The 13,060-nt window shown below is 50.4% G+C and overlaps 1 protein-coding gene across 1 annotated transcript in view; it reads right to left on the minus strand.

Moving 5' to 3' along the window:
• The window catches only part of MCC (mutated in colorectal cancers), a 250,775-nt gene that overhangs the window by 7,101 nt on the left and 230,614 nt on the right, over window positions 1–13,060 (minus strand). The window contains exon 14 of the mRNA XM_012659508.1: window positions 11,199–11,299. Coding sequence (XP_012514962.1) covers window positions 11,199–11,299 — 101 coding nt within the window. The remainder of the gene's footprint in view (window positions 1–11,198; window positions 11,300–13,060) is intronic.

A 13,060-nucleotide genomic window follows, 5' to 3' on the forward strand; every position in this document is an offset into this window, starting at 1 on the left:
GCTGCCGGGGCGCAGGAGACTCGATCCCCTCATCCGTGGACCCTTCGTGCTGCGGAGCATGCGCTGGGCCGGGGACCGATCTCTAAGGGAAGCCTGACGACCAGCTCGCAGCCCCAGGACTGGCAGCCCCCAGGGCCCGTGGGGAGCCTTCCAGCAGCTCGCCCCTGCGAGGAATGTGTTTCTCCTGGGCTCTAGCAGCCACCCAGAAATTTCAGATCTGGCTGCATTTCTGACTGGCGTCTGAGAGTGGCAGCATTTCCTACCAGAAGTGAGAACGGTGAGGCGGGAGGGCGGCTCCCTTCCTCGGCCTCCAGCAGGGAGGCTGGGAGAGCTCCAGGGATTCCCCCCTTCCCTCTGGCTAACTTGTCCTACATTCTGTTACTGTTTAGATTCCTTTATCTTTCATTCTAATGTTAACAGAGCAAAAGGAACGCAGAAAACTGTGAAGAGAATTAAAAATGTTAGCCATGAACTCAGCAAGAAATTCACAAGAAACTTCACTCAGAGTAACACCATCCCTGCCTCCCCCGGCATGTCCACCCCTGGCGGGGGCATGGAAATCTCAGTCCTACCACAAAACAAAGGGCTTCTTTCCCCAGCACCTAGGCCTTTAGGGGACTTTGAGAACCTGGCAAGACCCAGAGGAGGAGAAGCCCAGGGGGGCAGGCGGGGCTCTCACAGACCCTGCCCGGCCTCGGTAGGGCATGGGGAGGGGAGTAGCCATTGCTGGGAGCTCAGAGTTGCCCCCAGGAACTGCCCTGGCATCAGGAAGGGAGAGGGGAGTGAACTGCCGGTAGAAACTCTAGGATTAAAGAGCTAATCGTAGCATCAGCTCATTTATTTAAAGATACAAAGGCCACACCTCAAACCCAAATTTTAATTTGGGTTACTTCACCTGTTGCATCTGAGCGAGGCAGATGCCAGCAAGACAGTGATGACTTCAGCATCACTCTTCTGGGCGCCAAGTAACACCTCCTCCAGCCCTGCGTGCTCAATGCGGGGAGCTACTGCCACCCGGGGCTATTCGAGCCCTTGAACGTGGCTGGTCCGAACGGAGATGTGCTGAAGTGTAAAATGCACACTGGGATTTGAAGACATAACACAAAAGTATCTAATTAATAATTTTTAAAATATTCTATGTTGAGATATTATGGATGTATCTGGTTAAATGTTATTAAAGCTAATTTCATGTGTTTCTTTTCACATTTCTTAATGTGGCTACTAGAAAATTTAAAATTACATGTGCCTTGCATTTGTGGCTCATTATCTTACTAGTGGACAGTGCTGCTCTAGAGCGATTGTTTAAAGCAGCGGTCCCCAGTGTTTTTGGCACCTGGGACTGTTTCATGGAAGACAATATTTCCACGGACTGGGGGTGGGGTGGCGGAGGGGGAGGGTTTCGGGATGATCCAAGGGCATTACGTTTATTGTGCACTTTATTATTCCATTGTGATATATAATGAAATAATTATACAGCTCACCATAGGTTGGGGACCCCTGGGTTAAAGTAGTATTACCAGGTCTTTCCCCGGGCTGCTATTTAGTGGGTTTGGGTCAAGACCCAGGAACTGTAGTTTCACAAGTACCGCACTGCCTCTTCTTACCAGGTGACTCTGGACAGGCAGACGACTTACTCACCTGGGACTGAGGAGAGCTGCGGGTGCTCTTGGAACCGACTCCCTGAATTTATATGCAGAATCGCATGCACGGGGCACACTTTCCTAACGTTTACGGCTTTCCTCAGATCCTCAAAGGATAGCTTGGCAGATGCTAAGAACCACAGCTTGCTAATCCAAGTCACTTTGAAACCTCAACCATTCACGTCTTGTTCCTCCTAGTTCCCAATTTAAATTTGCTTGGCCTTCAGTTAAGAATTTACAGGGTTCGTGTTACATAAGATAGTAAGGCCAAAAATGAGCACGTTCTTAAGCTTCCCACGGCACAGAAAGTAAAAAGGAAACACTACGTGTTCCAGATGCCCCCGCAATAGTAACGCATTCTAGAATGGCCAGAACTGCAAAATCTATTCCTATTTTTTTATTCCCCATGGCAAAGGAACTTGCGAATTTATACCTACACCATCAAGTAAAAACAACGCTGGATTACAGTAGGGCTATGAAAACCCAGGTCGCCCGCACACACATACGTGTTTCAGTTACGTGTCCTCCCACCCCAGCGTGTGCACCACCTAACCAAGCATGAGGGCCATTTCTGGTCACAGAAGGGCCTATGAATCTTACTCTAACCACACAGTCAGGGAGGTGCTTTTATTCTTTTTAACCGAAACATAATTTCAGGAGGTGGAACACACACAGGGAGTTTACGAGGCAGACTCCTGGGCATTTCACAGTAGTAAGACAAAGCAAGGTGACTCGCCAGTAAGCCAGGCCAGAGCCCGGCCAAGCAAGCCTCTGCGGCGGGACTCGGTCCCCCTGGACAGCCTGGAAGCGTGGCTGTGTGGGCCATCCGAGAGGGGGTGTATCCTGCCTAAAATAAAAAGGCCAGCGGTGGACTCTGTGATTAGACAAAGTCCAAATGAGGGGCTGTAGGAGTCATGGGGCGAGAGCCCAGCCCTGATGAGGCGGTGAGTGGCTCTCGGCCGCCAGAAACCTTTCTGAGGAGGAGCCGTAATCAGACCAGACCGCAGGGAGTCACAGCCATGCAGCCACGAGGCCCGAATTTCTTAGTAATTGCCGATTATATGCAATTAGTCACTGAGAGAATTGTCTGCATATGTGGTTTCTCTCTTCCTCACCTTTGATTAACTCTTTAACCCCAGTCGGGCTCTGCCTCCACTGAAATGGCTCACTGAGGTCACAGGGATCTCCACGTGTCCATGTGCTTTCTTAGTTCCCTCGGTCCCGTCTGCGCCGTGGGCCGGGGCCACTCCCTGTCCCGCCGGCTCTGGTGCCTGGATTCGATCCTCGCTCCCTGCCTGCTCCTTCGGCTTCAGCCGCCCCTCCTGCATGCGCCTCCTCTGAACGTGGGCAGTGATGCAGGACTGGGCCTGGACCATGTTTATCTTACCCTTTCTCTGATTGATTCTCTCCATTCCCATTTATTTTCCTAATCTGCTAAAAAAACTTCCAAACCTTTATCTCCAGGCATCTCCTTGAATCTCTGGACTTGTCTATTTGACGTCTGCCCTTAACAGACACCTTCAATTTAACATGTCCAGAGCATCGCTTTTGAAATTACCTTCCAAAGCCACTCTTGCTCCTGTGTCGGCAAAGGGCAACACCTGCCACCTGGTTACTCAGAGTCATCCTTAACTCCTCCCCTCCCCTCGTCCTCCACATCCACGCAACAGCAAACCCTGCCTACCACATCTCGTCTTCTTGCCATTTCTGCCGCCACCGGCCATCCTTTCTCACCTGGGTAACCACGACAGCTAACTGGTTTCTCCGCTTCCGCCTCTGCCCCCCTCAGATCTGGTTTTCACACAGCAGCCAGGCAAAGTTTTCAAAATGACAAATCAGATCATATTACTGCCCTTCAGTGCCCTCACCCTACACTTGGAATAAAGCCTGTGGTCTTACCCGGCTCTATAAGGCCCTTCTCCACAGACCCCTGGACCAGCCCCTGCTTCCCAGGCCTTTGGGGCTCACCCCCCACCCTTGCTTACTACGCCAGTGCTGGAATCCTGCCTGTCCTCTCTTTGGGATGTGCCTTTGCCTCTCTCCTCCTCCTCCTCCCTTTTCATTTCAGCTTAAATGTCACCTCTTCAGAGAGGCCCACCCTGACCACCCACCTAAACAAAGGACCCAGAGTTCTGACATCACAGCACCCTGTCATTTCCTTTGCATTCATTACTCATTGCAAACTATATTGACTGTATTAAAAAAAAATCTCCAGAATGTCATATCGCCCTATTTCCTTCATGGTAATCATCATAATCTATAACTTATTTCTGAGAAAATCCAGGCAGCAGATAACTGCTATCTCTAAGTCCTTTACAAGGATAAAGTTCATTTCATTCTCACACAACCTTTGAAGTCAGTACCATCATTCTAATTTTATAGACGAGGCACTTGAGGCCCAGCTGAGAGACGTGCCCACAGCCAGCAGCCTGCAGAGCTGGGCCTCGCCCTGAGCGGTCCGCAGAGCCTGCCTAGCATGTAGCTGAAGTGCCCTGTGCTTCATAAAGGGAGTGCAGCGGAGCCCAAGAGAAACATGATCTCTGGTTAGCACAGGCCTGTGGAACTAAGGATTAAGTGTCCCCAGATAATGATGCTCGGCAGGCATTACGTTTGAGTGTGGCTGCATTTTGCCAGGAGTAGCAGCACGAGGATGATAGCAGTCGTTTTTGCCCAGACTTTTCTGTGAACGTGTTTCTTGTCCAGGAAATGCACCTAGAGTTTTCGCTACGGCTGCAGGGTGCTCTGATGCTCTCCACCACTCTGCCTTTGTGAGATCCCAGGTGAGACCTTCTCGTCTCTGAGCTTTTGGAACATTACAGGAATGATAGGAAAGTAAAAGAAATCTCAGTTATGCAAGCAACACCCACCTCAAACCCTTGGGTGAGCATCATCATTACCTACGCCCTTCTAGGCATCCTGGCTCTGGGGCTTGGCAATTTGTTTATGTGATAACGAACCCACGGGTGCACTCTGCATTCCATTAACGTCCTGCAGACCCATGCGCACTTACGGAATTCTAAGCACAACTTCCATCGCTTGATTGCTATTATACATCAGCCATATATGAAGAATCAGTAAGTGCAAGATTTTTTTTTTTCTACAGTGCAGTGGCATCCTCATAGCTCACTGCAACCTTAAAACTCCTGGCCTCAAGCGATCCTCCTGCCTCAGCCTCTCGAATACCTGGGACTACAGGCAAGCACCACCATGCCCAGCTAGTTTTTCTATTTTTTGTATAGAGGGGGTCTCTTGCTCTTGCTCAGGCTCGTCTCGAACTCCTGAGCTCAAGTGATCCTCCTGCCTCAGCCTCCCAGAGTGTCAGGATTACAGGCGTGAGCCACTGTGCCCGGTCTGCAAGTACAAGTTTAATAAAACAGCACATTTTAAAATAATGGCCCTCCTAATAAAACATTGAAGATTCTGCTGCTTGGTCGCTCAGTGGGAGCTCCTGTTTTAAGCCCACCCAGCTCCGTTTCCATTTCATCCCCCTATTTGTAGGGCTCAAAACCAGTACTCACCCAGAACTGCTGAAATAGGCACCAACTGGTGCCATCTTTCTTTCCCTTCACAGCCAAAAGGTGGCTCCTACAAGTCTGAAAGATTTCTAGAGCTGGGCAGATGATTTTTAACTTGGATGTGGATTTGAACTGAGGAGTCTGGCTGGTTTGTTCTGAGGCTCTGCTAACAGCCGGGTGCTCTGCAGGCCACAGATGGGTCAAGGGCAGTTAGCGCCTCAGGGGCTCAGAGGACAGCAGGAAGATACGTGGTGGAGGCGACTGAGGGAAGCTTCAGGAAGGGGAACATTCTGACAGGAGGGGATGAGGAGGGGCCCCCAGGTGAGAGAGCCAGGGGAAAAGCAAAGGGCAGCTCCCGGAAAGATGACTTGTCCACAGCGGCTGGACTACGGATTATATATAGGGGAAATTTGAAATATGGGCTAGGAAGTTAATTTAGGGACCTATAAACAATCTGGAATGCCAAGCCACTGAAGGTCTACGCAGAACAACCTAATCAGATGTGTGTTTGAAGGTATTTTGGTGGCAGAACCCAATGGCAGAATGACCTATCAAGATACTACTCCGTGAGTTCTGAGGAGCTGAGGGCCAAACTCGGGAGAAGGCAGTGCAATGGGCAGGAATAGATGGGATCTCAAGGGAAGAAACAAAATGACCTGCTGACAAGGGGTGGAGGGGGAGACTTCCAAGTTGTAATCCTGGGTCATTAGGAGAACAGAAGTAAAGAATATAAATAGGAATTCTTCAAAGGGCAGGAGGAAACAGAATTCTGTTTTGGATGTGCTGTGTTTTGAGGCTTTAGCATCATGTTTGGGTGGAGATGTCCAGTAGGTGTGAGGTTGAGGTAATTTAGGGACCATTTAGAAGGCATCAGAGTTGAAGGCATGTTCTTGGCTGAGTAAGCCATGGTCCCTGGCCCCAAAGGGACTCTCTTTCTGTGGGGGATTGAGGGTGAAGGAGCGGGAGGGGAGGAGGGTAGAACCAGGCATAGTACAAAACAAGAGCAATGGAGCGTTCTATGATAGAAGGAAATTCACGGCACATAGGAACGAAGAAAGTGTGTGTATATATATATGTATGTATGTATGGGATGTGTGTGCGTGTGTGTGTGTATGTGTGTGTGTGTGTGTGTGTGTTGGGGGGTCCCTTCTGCTTGGAGGAGGAGGAGGGAATGTCTGGATATACTTTATAGTCACGCTGAAGTCACACTGATGTGAGTGCGTGGGCATGGCGTTGGGTGGGGAGAGGCCCCCCGCCCAGAGCCAGTGGAAACACGGGAGCTCAGCCCCACAGCCGCAGGGAGCTGAATTCTGCCAAGAGGCAGAGAGAGCTCGGGAGCAGATTCTCCCGTGGAGTCTGCAGATGATCGTGCAGCCCTGGAGGACACCGTGGTTGCAGCCGGGCAAGACCCTAAGCAGAGAAGTCAGTCATGCTGTGCCCACAGAAACCGTAAGGCGTTTTGTCACACAGCAATGGCAAACTCTTACCGGAGTAACCATCTGATTTGTATCTTATAAGGTAACTCTTTGACCCTGAGAGATTTCCCCCTTTTATTGGATCATTCTCAGGAGCACAGCGTGCTCTGGTATCCGCTTCTTAAAAGCCTGCACAGCAGAGCTGCTCGAACTGGTTGTCACCACCCCTGGCCCACCCCAATGAGAAGCGGCTGCCCCCTCACTTTGAAGCACCTTCTTTTCCTGGCTTTTGTGCCTCCCCTGCTGGTGGACATTTCCAGGTCTGCCACCTGGAGTTCTCCCCATGGCAGTAACCTGCACAGTGGGGTCCGCGAGTCAGGGATGACTCGGGGGAACTCCTACTCCATCTCTTTGAACCCTTGGACTTTGCCTCACGTGCCTGCCCCTTCCTGTGTGACCACCTCCACTGCTAATCAGGGTCACATCCAGATCTGGTCTCTTGTGATCACACTGATCAAACAGGGCCCACCTGGCAGTGGAAGTCTCCTTACCGGGATGTGACATGTGGCCCTCTGTCCAAGCAGCAGTGGCTTGCCCGCTTGGCACTCACCACAGAGATACTAATACAGGGATCTGCACGCCCCTCCTTTGGTGGATGAGTCAGGTGCATCCTGTCACTGGACAGAGTGGCTACTGCAATTTGTTGCTTGCCTTGACTTAGTGTTTTATAGAACCATCTGGCACCCATGCACACAGGTGGCATATCCCAGTTCCCAGAGGGGCTCATCAGAGCCCCTAGTGGGCATGTCACTAAATGACAGCAGCCTCCTGCAGGAGCAGGTAGCATGTGGCTCTTGGGCTGGGTACCGCCCTGCTTCCAGGCCAAGGGAAACAGGAACGCATGCGTGGTGGCAATACACACTGCCCCTCGCCACGTCTTGAGCCCCCTTTCCAATCTACTTCCTGTCTCCTGGTCCTGAGGAAGCAGAGATCCTCGCTTTTTAAAAAAAAATTTTGATTTTTTAGAGATGGGATTTTTTAGAGATGGGGTGTTGTTATGTCGCCCAACTCATAGGCTCAAGCGATCCTCCTGCCTCAGCCTCCTGAGTAGCTGAGACTGCAGGCGTGTGCCACCACGCCAGGCTCAGATACTTACCTTTTAATCAGTGTGGCTCAGACACTTACCTTTTAATCAGCGTGGCCTGCATGTGACCCGCATCGCAACTCTGTGCTTTGGAGGAAGTCTGCCTCCCCGCACAGCACCTCCCGTGCCCTGAGCGCGGCTAGACTGAGAGTTGTGTGCCAGGAGCACGGAGCTTCCCACTCGCCCAGACCAGTCACACCACAATGGCTAGAGGCTTCAGATAAATTCACAGGTGAGAGCTCAGCTCACTCATCTGCAAGCAAACCAGGCTTTGCCAGCACATGTGGGGTGAAGGGGGACCCCACAGAGAATGTGGAAATATGCAGTTTCCCCACTGCCTCACCGTGTGACCTTGGGAAACCACTCAGCCTTGCTGTGCCAGCCCTCCCCAGGTCGCATGGAGAGCAGCACCTGCTCCCGGCTGCTTCCCAAGAACATGACGGAGATGAACCACTCTGTTCCTCTCAGCTGTGCTCAGGCCCGAGGGCGGGCCACACAAACCCCACATAAGTACGAAGAAGAGTCATTTCTGAAAATTCCCTTTCTTTAGCTGCCTTTTTATAACTCATTTTTTTGGTGGAAGAATTAATTCAGTTAAATTTTATTAGGACCAAGGGCAGGAGAGGATCTGAGCTGGAGAAGGGTTTTGCAGCACACAATCTGTGTGCACAAGAGCAAAAACAAGATCCCTGAATAAGACAACACCTCATGTGCAAGACTGGAAACCTGGTCATCCAGATGGGGTTTTATGGCAATACCGGAGCCAATAAACTGTAATAAATGTTCACAGAAGTGGAGGGAACGAAATCAAACCAGATGGGAGTTATACAGTGAGTGTGGGGTGGCATAGAGCCCTGGTTTTGTTCCAAGCAGGAGAAAGTTAGGAGAAGACACACCGAGAGAGCCAGGGTTGGGGGGACAAGGGCCAACAGAGGCCGAAGCCTGGCCAGGTAAGGGGAGAGTGGGTTGGGACAGGGCCATGACCCAGAACCAGTGACTGAAGTGTCACCGGGCACCCTCCCTGGGATGGCTGGCTCTCCTCAAGCATGACCACAGTCTGGCCTCTTCCCTGTCCCTTATCGACCTTCTCTCTCTGATCTGGAAGCCTGGGCCCACAGTCTTGGCACCCGGAACCATCCTTTCTCAAGGTAGGAATACTGCAGAAAACGCCGGTAAGATTCCCCCAGCTGACCTCGGCCACTAGCTCAGCAGTGATTTAATACCTTCAAAAAGGGTGTTAGTTTCCATCCGATTTTTAAAAATAAAAACATCCCCAAACCTCAGCCCTCAGGTGTTATTATATTACCCTCATGAAATGACTATTCCAGTTCCTAAGCCATATTTACAATATAATTATGTTATTTCCCTTTTTCCTTTAGCTCTGTGGGCTCTTTCTTGGCTCCGTATATCTGAGTCTTGATTAGAAATCCATGCTAACCAACTCAAGGCTGGGTATTGGAAAGCCACTGTGACCGACAGAACAAATGAAATCTCCTTGTGTTTAGTCAGCACAACCTCATGCTACTTGTGCCAGCAAAGGCCTCTGAGGTTTGGGGAATTTGAAAAATCTAAGGGCTTAGCTTACAGATACAACAACCAAATGGCTCCCAGCTGGAACCAGGGGGTGGATTTCCGTCCGTGTTTCTGGCACCGTCAAGGCAGTAGGATTTGCTGAGGGCATCTTTCAGGGCTGCTTCTCTCTTCCCACCCCAAGCAGAGCAGTCACCATTTAACCACATGGCCAGAGGCGCTGGCAAAGTCAAAGCAGTGAAAGTATTACAACTCGGAAGGAAAGACAGAAAGTGACAGTTAATCTGGAAGGTAGTGAAGTCCCCCTCAAGGCAGCCGCCAATCCCCCGTCTGGCCGGGGCCACACTGTAACATACACAGGCCCAGCTGGATCAAGGGAGCTCACTGAGACTACACTGCAGCCTTCCCCTCTCACCCCAAATCCCCAGAAATGATAGGAAAGATGTTTTTTTAAATTGCCAAGCATCTTAGAAAGCAAGGCGTGCTCTCTGTATACCAGAAACCATGAGCAGTCATAAAAAACGAAAGGCAGATGTTTTATTCTTCCTGAAAAAGGAAACCCTAACTCAAAATGCACACAAAAAAAACCTCTGCAAAAGGGGGAAAGGTGCTCCAGCCGGAGGTGCTGGCTATTAGGACAGGAGGGGACAGATACGCAGACTAGATGGCTGTTACCGGCCAGGAGGGACAGAAAGCCCGGAGGACCAGCTTCTCACACAACCTGGCAGAACGCACCTCACTGGACCCGACTGCATCTTCGGGGCGGTAAGCCGCACTAAGCAGGCCGCCAGGAGTTTAAAGTACAAGAATGACCACACAAACGAGAACCACCAAATATTTAAGGAAATTCAAAACCAAGAAAGAGCCACAAAACTCAACTACAAAAAGAATTTACACACGAGGAAACAGAGTTAATATAGCAGACCAAAACAATTTAAAAAATTGAACATAATATCCTTAAAGAGATGCTAGAGGATATATTATTTTAAAAGAGATGATAGATTTCGTCACCAAAGTAAAAACTCAACACACAGGCTGAACACTACAATGGCTATAAAGGGAGTCAGAAATTTGAGCTGAAGAATCGTTCTCTCCAGAACTGCACCTGTCTGATAGGGCAGCCGCTGGCCACATGGCTGCCGAGCCCCGAGACGTCGGCTGGTCTGAATTTGAGATGTACCGTAGGTGTCAAATACATACCAGGTTTTGAAAACTTAGCACCAAAAATAAATAAATAAATGAAGTATTTCATTAGTAGTTTTTAAAATATTGATTGGGTTAAATAAAATGTTATTAAAAGGAATTTTACCTGTTTCTTTTTGCTTTTTACATGTGGCTAACTAGAAAACTTAAAGTAATACACGTGGTTCACATTACATTTCTAACAGACGGAGCTGCTGCTCTAGAACCCAGAGCGAAAGGCGCACAGAAAGTGTGACAGTTAGGGTACAGAAGAAGGATCCAGACAGATCAGCATCCGTTTCTCCTTGCGGAAGGGAGAAAGCATGCTGGGGTTGCAGGTAGCGGGAAAAACACTGACGATAGAGGGAAATTTCCCAGGACTGAACAGACACGAATACCAACGAGGCGGGCATTGCCACTGACGCTGGGAGCAAGGTCAGGCTGCCTGTTCCCATCCTCGCTAGTTAACACCGTCCTGAAGGTTCCAGCCAATGCAGCAATGTAACAAGAAGGGAGGAAGAGACATGTTCTTATTTGCAGAGGGAATGACTGCCGACGGCTCTCCCCTCTCACTCTCCTTCCCAAAGGCCTGGTGCAAACAGGCTTCTCCGTTTCTGGCCTCCAAGGCAGATGAAGGCAGGACACATCCACCCACTCTCCTTCCCGGGCAGGCCTGTGGTGACCCAGGAGGAGCTGACAGGAGCAGCCAAGAGAAAGGAGATCGAAGCCCCCGCCCCGATAACCAGCGGTGGGGTGTGGGAAGGGCACTTACCGCCGGACGGCGTTGGCAAACTCCGCAGCCAGCTCGCTATCGCTGCACGTCGTCCTCAGTTCAGCTAGGGACAGAGCTGGGGAGGCAACATCGGCACTCTCCTGACAACAGCAAACACATTCTCGTTAGACCAGGAGCCAAGCCTGACAGCATCTGAAGTGCTTTGGTGAAGGGACAAGCTGGGCAGGGAGCCAAAGAGCCCCCTCTGCTCCCAGATATCTGGTCACCTTCACAGGCTGGCCAGGGGGTGGCGATGACACCCAGTGTGCTCTGCACACACCACATGCATTCACTCATTTAATCATCCCAGGGCTCTTGGGGCAGGAGCTGCCATTATCCCCATGTCACTGGGGAGGAAACCAAGGCACAGGGCAGTTACGCTGCCCGCTCAGCAGCGAGGACGCGGTGGAGCCAGGATTCAAAGCCAGGCCGTCTGGCTCCAGATCAGTCTCTTCACCGCTAGGTAAAGCCTCTTGTAATGACAAAGCCAAGTGAGAAATACACGTGAATATCCTTGTTGCCCCGTCCCGCCCCTCCTTGGGAGAAAACCAATCTTCTCTAGATTTAGGAGCTTTACTGGTTCAGTGTAATCACTGAGACAACTGGGCAAGGAGGAGGACAACAGAAGCGTGCCCCACCCCCACAGACTAGCATCAGACAGGGACCTCGACATCACCTAAACCAAGTCCTTCCATTTACAGACGAGGAGAGCTAAGAGCCAGAATCCTAAATCCTAAAGAGAGTTAAGACTGTTCACAAAACACCGTCCACGCCTGCCTGAGTGCTCTGCTTTCTCCGCATACAGACAGAGCAGCAGCTACACCACACAGGAATGTGGCCGGGAGTGGCGGGGAGGGGACACTCATCTGACGATCTGCTCTACGGACACGAGGATCTGCCCTGCTGCAGGCCTGACGTTAACGAGCTTGCAACCCAACACAGGAGATGGAATGTGAACAGAGAACTGTATCAGGATGGGATGAGCGCTGCAAAGAGGCATGATCCAGTGTGCTAGGAGTCCAGAAGACAAGAGGCGCACTGCATCCCTGAGCACACTCTGAAACAGAAACGCGTTCCACCTGGGGGGCTCCTGGGCAGCAGCACGGCCCACACCTGCCCGCCCTCCCCTCTGCTGTGCCCTCTGCCCGGACCCCTCCCCTCCCTCCTCTAGTTGTGCTCACAGACCCAAGTGCCCCTGGAATCTGTCGCTTATGTATATCCATTCCCATTTGAGGTTAGTATTTCATAAGATTCCTTGAAGACAGGGACTGCTGCGTCTCATACACACATCGGGTAACATCTGGTGCGTACAGACAAGAACCGCAAAAGCCTAATGCAACTTGGGTAAGATCTGGGATCCAGTTGTGCTGGTTGGAGAGAAGTTTCTAAAACAAGCATGAACACTTACCCAGTGGAGCGAAGGTGGCCACCACCTGTTTTTATACGACCCACAGGCTAAGAATGGTATTTCTATTTTTAAAGTCACAAAAAAGTCAAAAGAAGAATATTTTGTGACACGTAGAAATTACATGCAATTCAAATTTCAGGTCCATAAATAAAGTGTTACTAGAACACAGCCATGCCCACTGGTATCCCTGCTGTCTCTGCGCACTGTAACTCTACAACGCAACGGTGAGTCTGTGACTCTCAAACTCTAAACCACGTACTGACTGGAGGCCCCTGTGCTGGACCATCTGCCTTATCTACCAACAGGTAAGACGAAATGAATAGCCCAGACAGGACGTTTTAGCCACATAGTAAATGGATCTAATATTTGAAAGATGAGCTAATTGGCTTATTCTAATTTCACTACCTGAACAACACAGGCTACTCTTACAAAGCTTCTTACTGTAATGTTAAAA

Source organism: Propithecus coquereli, unplaced genomic scaffold (genome assembly GCF_000956105.1).
Source record: "Propithecus coquereli isolate 6110/MARCELLA unplaced genomic scaffold, Pcoq_1.0 Scaffold62, whole genome shotgun sequence".
Taxonomy (NCBI): domain Eukaryota; kingdom Metazoa; phylum Chordata; class Mammalia; order Primates; family Indriidae; genus Propithecus; species Propithecus coquereli.